The sequence below is a fragment of the Lygodium microphyllum genome, chromosome 13 (assembly GCF_053477565.2).
Source record: "Lygodium microphyllum isolate KBCC chromosome 13, Lygodium_microphyllum_v1.1.10, whole genome shotgun sequence".
Lineage (NCBI taxonomy): Eukaryota > Viridiplantae > Streptophyta > Polypodiopsida > Schizaeales > Lygodiaceae > Lygodium > Lygodium microphyllum.
The window spans coordinates 76,977,757-76,986,627 of record NC_141147.1 but is presented as its reverse complement, the minus strand read 5'-3'; the positions used below and the strand labels follow the sequence as shown (position 1 = coordinate 76,986,627).

Here is an 8,871-nt window from a genome sequence, read left to right as displayed (position 1 = left end):
TTATATCATATTTTTAGTATTATCCAAATAATTTTTTTATATTTATAGTTTATATCTTTCTTTCATATTTTGACCGGAGGTTCGGTTATCTCCCGAACCTCCATTTTTCCTCCCAGCCTATTGTTCTTCCCAAACCTCCATTTGAATTCAAATTGCATGCGTGGTTGAGGGGTTGAGGTGGCTTTAATGCCCCACGTCCTCTATCTCTCTCTCATGATTAGAGATTCTATTCTTCATCAATCTTTTGACTTTTGATCTCATTTTTTATCAAGGGGAGCTTAGGGCATGTAGGTGGAAACTTGGAGCAGGTTTTCACTTGGAGAAGGAGCACTCGTGGAAGCTTGGGGCACTCAGGTTTTCGCTTGGGGAGGAGCACGCTGACTAAGGTGCAGCTCTCTCTCTCTCTCTCTCTCTCTCTCTCTCTCTCTCTCTCTCTCTCTCTCTCTCTCTCTCTCTCTCTCTCTCTCTCTCTCTCTCTCTCTCTCAACATTAATATTAATGTTAGTGTTGATGTTAATGTTAATGTTAATTAATAGTTTGGTTAAGTGTTAATGGTGGCTTATATATTATTATTATTAATGTATCATTGTCATTGTCATTGATCATTGATTTTGATTTTAATTATGAATGAATTAGTTTTAGTTATTATATTATATTATATTATATTTATATTTATAGTTTATAAGAATAAGATAATATATAGATATAGATACAGATTATTAATGTGTGTGTGTATGTGTGTCTATATTCAATAAATTAATGTTTATATATATATATATATATATATATATATATATATATATATATATATATATATATATATATATATATATATATATATATGATTATAGAATATAGATAGATATAGTTATAGTTAATAGTTAAATAGTTAGTTAATTAGTTATAATAATTAGTTTTCATATAGTTATATAGTTGAATAGTTTGATATAGTTATTATTGTTATATTATATTATATTAGTATTGTATGATAATTAATAGATATATAATATTGATTAATATTATGATATAATAATTAGTTGTATTATTAGTTGTATGTTTGTAAGTATTATTAGTTATTATTATTATTATTATTTAAATTATTTTATTTAAATATAGATATAGATATTAAATTATTGTTATTGTTATTTTATTATTATTATTATGTTGTTATTTAGATTCAATTTATTAACATTACAATTAGTTATTCAAATTAATAATCATTAGTTATGGTTATTATTTGTTACTATAAAATTATAACTAATAATTAGTTATAGTTATATATATATTTAGTTGTATTGTACATATTATTATATTATATTATATTATATTTTTAATATTATCCAAAACATTTTTTTATATTTATAGTTTATATCTTTCTTTCTTATTTTGACTGAAGGTTTGGTTATCTCCTGAACCTCCATTTTTCCCCCGAGCCTATTGTTCTTTCCAAACCTCCATTTGAATTCAAATTGCATGCATGGTTGAGGGGTTGAGGTGGCTTTAATGCCCCACATCCTCTGTCTCTCTCATGATTAGAGGTTCTATTCTTCATCAATCTTTTGACTTTTGATCTCATTTTTTATCAAGGGGAGCTTGGGGCATGTAGGTGGAAACTTGGAGCAGGTTTTCGCTTAGAGAAAGAGCACTCGTGGAAGCTTGGGACACGCAGGTTTCCACTTGGGGAGGAGCACGCTGACTAAGGTGCAGCTCTCTCTCTCTCTCTCTCTCTCTCTCTCTCTCTCTCTCTCTCTCTCTCTCTCTCTCAACATTAATATTAATGTTAGTGTTGATGCTAATGTTAGTATTAATATTAATGTTAGTGTTGATGTTAATGTTAATGGTAATTAATAGTTTAGTTAATGGTTAATGGTGGCTTATATATTATTATTATTAATGTATCATTGTCATTGTCATTGATCATTGATTTTGATTTTAATTATGAATGAATCAGTTTCAGTTATTATATTATATTATATGTATATTTATAGTTTATAAGAATAAGGTAAGATATAGATATAGATACAGATTATTAATGTGTGTGTGTGTGTGTGTGTGTGTGTGTGTGTGTGTGTGTGTGTGTGTGTGTGTGTGATATCCCTGGATGACCAATGAGACAAAAGTTGATGTGAAAGCATTGAGACTCATGAGGATGGAAATGGTGTGCTCTCCAAGGATGCATGGTGGACTAAATATCCTCAATATAAGATATCATGTCCTTGCAAGGAAGGCTACCATGTTGCATACTTTCTTCCGTCAGCAACAACCATGGACTTGTATGCTAGCATCCATGTGTGCCAGCATGAGCACTTCTGCATATGGTCATTGGATTACGGATTTCTGGGAGGTTGTCATTGGTAGATTTGTGGGCAGAATACATGGCTGTCCTTTCTCTATTGCTTTGATACTTGATTGGAAACATGTTCTCTCTAAGGTCAAATGGGCTCCTAATAGTTGTTTGGGGACAAACTCCATGCGAAAAGAAAGCATTCATTGGAGTGCCATTTTTGACATTCCTCTTGCTTTACAGGAACCTGTTTGGGCATACAATCTTATGAAACTGGGAATTAGGTACATACAGGATGTGGTGGATGATCGGGGATATACTTTATCATTTCCTCGGGCCATGACCTCTTATGCATTGGGAATGCATCATAGGTTTATATGGAAGAAAATTGCTGATTTACTGCATCCCTTTCTACCAATTCCACCTATGCTTGATACAGACAAGCTTATGGATTGGCAATTACAGCCATCTACTACATGCATTCGTCCTGTCTCTTTTTTTGTCTTAACTTCCATCAAAGTATACAAGCTTCTTCAGCTTGCCCCATGGATTCAGTGGCATGCTAATTCTCTGTGGCACTTAACGAAGTCTCTTGCATGGTGGCGAAAGAATCTTAGGATGCTCTGGAAGTATAAAATGCCACTAAAACAAAGGCTTTTTCTTTGGATATGTTTGACAGGCACACTATCAGTGGGGGTCACACTTGCTAAATGTCACATTGCATCATCCACATGTCTGAGATGTTTGGCTCCCTCAGAGACTGTCCCTCATTTATTTTGGCATTGTCCTTGTTCCAGGATCCTCCTCAAGAGAATTTTAGATTCGCTTCGGCTTCATTTCTCGAGTCATAGCTTTGGGAAACATTTCTGGCTCTTTGGCAGATTTATGCATTCTTTGTCTCAATACTCACTCTTTCTTTTTTGGGTGAGATATTGGGCTCTTTGGACAATCTGGAGTGATCATAATTTGGCATACTTGGGTCGCCAAAACCACCAGCAATATGAATCCTTCCGAGCCTCACTGCGGCATTCTCTATATGATGCCAGCTATGAGGGTGACATGGACGCTTCCTGCATAGAGCTTTTCTTTTTATGTTTCTGATAGTTTGGGATAGCCCCCTTTTTCGGGGGTCCCCAGCTTGTAAATTTGTGAGCACATAAATATATTGCACTGGATATTACCAAAAAAAAAGTGTGTGTGTGTGTGTCTATATTTAGTAAATTAATGTTAATATATATATGATTATAAAATATAGATAGATATAGTTATAATTAATAGTTAAATAGTTAGTTAATTAGTTAGTTATTATTATATTATAGTTATACATGGAGTGGAAAATTCTGTAGTAACTTTAAGATATGTATTATATTGTTGATCCTTAAAGGTGCTCATGACTTTCATTATTGAGAGATAGAAGTATACTTTGCCTCACTGCTTGCGATTCATGGGGCATTATTAAAAGCCTATATTGACACTTTTAAACTTAGGAAGTTGTTTAGTGTGTGAGCTATAATTTTATTGGCAAGAGTGAGGGGTGTTGCATCGTCCTAGGGCATGATTTTCTAAGAAAGGATATTGTACTGTGTGCACCATACAAACTTAGGTACACCAATTAAAAAGCCAACTCACTGGTCTAATGCATGTGTCTTTTATGGAGTGGAAGGTTCTGTAATAACTTTATAAGATATATGTATTATATTGTCAACCCCTAAAGGTACCAAAGTGGAGCTAAATTATATTATATTACTGTTTATTTATTCATGATCATGACTTTCATTATTGAGAGGTACAACTATCCTTTGCCTCACTCATTGCGATTCTGGGATTGGCATGGACATAATAACACTTCGTGGCATTAAAAATCTATTATTGACATTTTTTAACTTAGGAGGTTGTTTATGTGTGAACTATAGTTTTATTGGTAGGAGTGGGGAATGTTGCATCGTCCTAGGAGGGCATGATTTTCTAAGAAAGGATATTGTATAGTGTGCACCATGCAACATTAGGTACACCACTTAAAATACCAACTCACTGGTCATTATGACATTGGGTTCGATCCTTGACTTTGCTCATTGCAATTCATGAGTGGGTGTAATTATAAGGTTCTTTGAATTTGTTCACGCGAGGGGGGTTTTGCATCGTGAAATGGATACATCCATTATGACAAAAACTCTAATCTCTCACCTGGGGAGCCATGGGACTTTGCTTGAAATAATCCAAATGCACCTTGAAGGCCCACTTGAGTCCTATGTGTGGGATAAACAAATTGAAACCTCACTCCAGATGCTACTTAATATGGCAAATCCTATTGTAATCAATCATATGGTCTAATTCACATGTGTTTTAAATTTAATGCTTTGCAAGTTAATCTAATGCCATCTAGGGTTTTTCACTATTTCTAAATTTTAAGATAAGATAAGAATAGTTGATATGCACCTCGATGTTGACGCATGTGTTTTGCATAGTATGGAGGACAAAAATGTGTCTGCAGCAAATGTTGTGCAGTGCACTCATAACGTGCAAATGAATATGTGCAAAGGGAAAGAGGTTATAAGGAAGAAGGTAGTTTGTCGTGCACTATTTCGACATGAAAGGGCTTCGATTTCTCTAGGTGAGAGCATTAGTAGTCGTCTACAGACAATAAGGTTCTATGTATCATTGCCTGGGGACTATTTGATGATGTATTGCACCATATCTCTGGCATCACGATCTTTGGAAGAATGTTGGAGGAGAAATACGAAGGGAACCTTTGTGATGGGGTGAGGATACATGATGAGTTAGAAGAAATCAAGGGTTACATAGGGGAGATATATGACCATGTCCGAAAATATTGGCCATGTATTGGATCCTTGGATGATCATGATGAGAAGATGAAAGATCCTATTGACAGTGCTGGTCGTATAAAGGATGGTGTATGTGAGTTAATTGCTCACAAGAATGAGAACGTTTCCCTTGATGTGCAACTTATTTCTTTGAAAGTTTGTCTTAATAAGTTTTCGGCAATGCTAACCCAGATGAATCGTCGTGTGGGGTCATCCCCTTACACTCGAGAACATTACCCTTGATGTGCAACTTGCTTCTTTTAAAGTTTATCTAGATAGGTTTTTGGCAATGTTAACTTGGATGAGTCGCCGCACAAGCACATCCTTGAAAATCTCCATTTTGAAAAACATTGTCTATGTCTTCCAAATTGAAAATCGCCATATACTTGATATATATAACCTCTGCAAGACTTTTTAAACGAGTTTGTTGTATTTGATTCGGTTGGTGAAAATCTCCATTTTGAAAAACATTGTCTATCTCTTCCAAATTATTAAAATTTTTGAACTCATTTTAATAGTTTATTTTTTCATATTTTCACACTGGTATTCATTCATCTTTGATCATCGAACACCTTTGACTCTTCAACACATTCGAGCCTTTGGTAAGACCTATGTATGGATGTAGATGAATGAACATTCATTAGTAGGGCCTGGAGAGAGAGAGAGAGAGAGAGAGAGAGAGAGAGAGAGAGAGAGAGAGAGAGAGAGAGAGAGAGAGAGAGAGAGAGAGAGAGGGAAGAGGAGGGAGGTTAGACAATACTTAGCCAGCCTTTGTTGAGCGATGTGTGCATGTGCTAAGGTACGGCCATATATGCATTTGGTTATGTGTGTTGGGCCTAATACATGTGCATTCATTCACTTTCGAATCTAGGATATCCTCGAGAGACTAACATATCTTCAAGTTTGAGTGATGCTTGCTGGGCCTTTAGTGAGTGTCATGTGCACATGTGGATGAATGGACATCCATTGGAGAGGGGAATCATTAATTGGCTTTTGGCGAGCACTATGTATGTGTGCTCATGCATGGTTGTTTACGCATGTGTTCATGCATGACTGTTTTTTTTTCTTTGAGTCCAAGACACTTTCGATTTAGGGTTTTCAGTTACAAATGTGTTTATCGATTGTGTCTTCAATGGCTTTGAGATTTCTCTATTGGGACTCTTATACTCTATTGAAAGTTTCGTGTAGTTATCATGGAACAAAGCAAAGCAATGGACGATGTTTGAAACATAGTGTATTCGACTCCATTGAATGCAATTGAGTCGGTTGAATTAAAGAAAACAGCCACAACATCGTCTCTTCGACGCTTGCCTGCTTGGAGCCGTTCGCATGGGTATGGGAGATAGTTATTATAATTGTATTTGCGTCAAGATATTGTGTACTTTTTGGAGAGATAGTCATTTGTATATTTTGTTGTAGCCAAAATGTGGAGTTTAATAGAGTAAATAAAGTTAATGTGTGAAAGATGAAAGAAGTGGCAAGGCAACAGGGAGGGCATGTTACTAAATCCACAAGGACATCAACAATTCAAAGAAACACAAAGGCTCCTTCAAGTTCTTTGGAGTTTAAACATCTCGAGACCAAGATGAATGAGTTGATGGAATTGCATATGAGTTTATCCACATGTGTCGATCATGCGCTTGCCATTTACTCTACAGAGTTGCATGAACAAGCTAAAGGTTTGTATGGTGTTGTGTATGAGACAAAGCACACCCAGAGTGTTCTTCAATAAGTCTCGAGTGGTTTGGGTGGTGAAGTGAGGGAACTTTCGGCAATTGTCTCTGAGACAAGTAGGTTGATGAATTTGTTGCTAAATGATATGTGGGCATTGTTTTGGGGGCTTGGAGATAACCGTGAGCCTGTGATTTGCCAGAGGGGTTGTTGACTACCGTTCTTGCAATTTCAAATGAATGTTAATAGGTTTAATGCCTTGCTACAGCAATTGAGTCGTCAAACAAATGGTCACAATTGAAGAGGACTTGCTCGAATGAGGCTTATGATCTATTATTGTCTCACTTATATTCTATTTTAAAGTGCTTGGGCCAGTGTTTTTTTTATGATGATGTGTGCTTCCTTTTTGTAAAGCTTATATTGGTTTTAATGTAACGATGTGATATCTCTTTCTCTTGAGGTTTGATCTATATAAAGAATCATCATGTCTTGCAATGTGGATACAACTTTATTGATTTTTGCAATGTAATGCATGCAAGAGTAATATTCTCTAATTGTATGGTCTAATTGTAATGTTTGAATATTCACCTCTCTCTCTCTCTCACTCACTCACTCACTCTCTATCTCTCTTCAACATTTGGATGAAGGTTATGATCTATTGTTGTCTCGCTTATGTTATTTTGAAGTGCTTGGGCCACTACTTTTTTTATGATAATGTGTGCCTTTTTTTTTTGTAACGAGACTAAATTGAGTAAAATGTATTGGGTGCCTACAATGTGGTGTGATGTCTCATTCTTGAAGTTTGAGTGTAATGCATGCAAGAGTAATATTCTCTAATTGTATGGTCTAATTGTAATGTTTGAATATTCACCTCTCTCTTTCTCACTCACTCACTCTCTCTCTCTTCAACATTTGGATGAAGGTTATGATCTATTGTTGTCTCAGATCTATTGTTGTCTCACTTATGTTATTTTGAAGTGCTTGGGCCACTACTTTTTTTGTGATAATGTGTGCTTTCTTTTTTTGTAACGATACTAAATTGAGTAAAATGTATTGGTGGGTGCCTACAATGTGGTGTGATGTCTCATTCTTGACGTTTGATTTATACAAAGAATTATCATGTCAAACAATTTGGATATAACTTTATTCATTTTTGCGGTGTAATGCATGTGAGCAATATTATCTAATTGTGTGGTCTAATTGTAATGTTTGAATATTGTGAGTAATATTCTCTAATTGTATGGTCTAATTGTAATGTTTGAATATTCATCTCTCTCTCTCTCTCTCTCTCTCTCTCTCTCTCTCTCTCTCTCTCTCCAACGTTTGGTTCAATTTATTGGGGAGCTTCAATCTATGATGCATTTTTCTCTCTTTTAAAGAGTTTGTAAACATTGATCGCACTTATAATCCTATGTATGTGTCCATTGTCTCTTTGTTGAGGTTTAATCTATAGATAGACTTATTATGTCTTGCAATCTAGGAGAAAACTTCATTGATATTTGCAATGTAGCACGTATCAAAGTGCTTGGGCCAATGCTTTTTTTGTGATGATGTGTGCTTCCTTTTTGTAAAGCTTATATTGGTTTTAATGTAATGATGTGAGACCTCTTTCTTGAGGTTTGATCTATATAAAGAATTATCATGTCTTGAAATGTAGATACAACTTTATTGATTTTTGCAGTGTAATGCATGCGAGAGTAATATTCTCTAATTGTAATATTTGAATATTCCTCTCTCTCTCTCTCTCTCTCTCTCTCTCTCTCTCCAACATTTGGATGAAGGTTATGATCTATTGTTGTCTCACTTATGTTATTTTGAAGTACTGCTTTTTTTGTGATAATGCGTGCTTTCTTTTTTTGTAACGAGACTAAATTGAGAAAAATGTAATGGGTGCCTATAATGTGGTGTCAAACAATGTGAATATAACTTTATTCATTTTTGTGGTGTAATGCGTGTGAGTAATATTCTCTAATTGTATGGTCTAATTGTAATGTTTGAATATTCATCTCTCTCTCTCTCTCTCTCTCTCTCTCTCTCTCTCTCTCTCTCTCTCTCTCTCTCTCTCTCTCTCTCCAACATTTGGTTCAATTTATT

The 8,871-nt window shown here is 35.1% G+C and overlaps 1 protein-coding gene across 1 annotated transcript; it reads left to right on the top strand.

The window, feature by feature from the left end:
• The first annotated feature begins 2,155 nt into the window (after nucleotides 1-2,155).
• Nucleotides 2,156-3,385, top strand: LOC148026801 (uncharacterized). Its single transcript, XM_087690515.1, has one exon. It carries the CDS (start codon nucleotides 2,156-2,158, stop codon nucleotides 3,383-3,385), a length of 1,230 nt encoding a protein of 409 aa, XP_087546641.1.
• Nucleotides 3,386-8,871: the final 5,486 nt, after the last annotated feature.

Coding starts and splice junctions, on each gene's coding strand:
- LOC148026801 (XM_087690515.1), top strand. CDS start 2,156: ATGGTGTGCTCTCCAAGGATGCATGGTGGACTAAATATCCTCAATATA.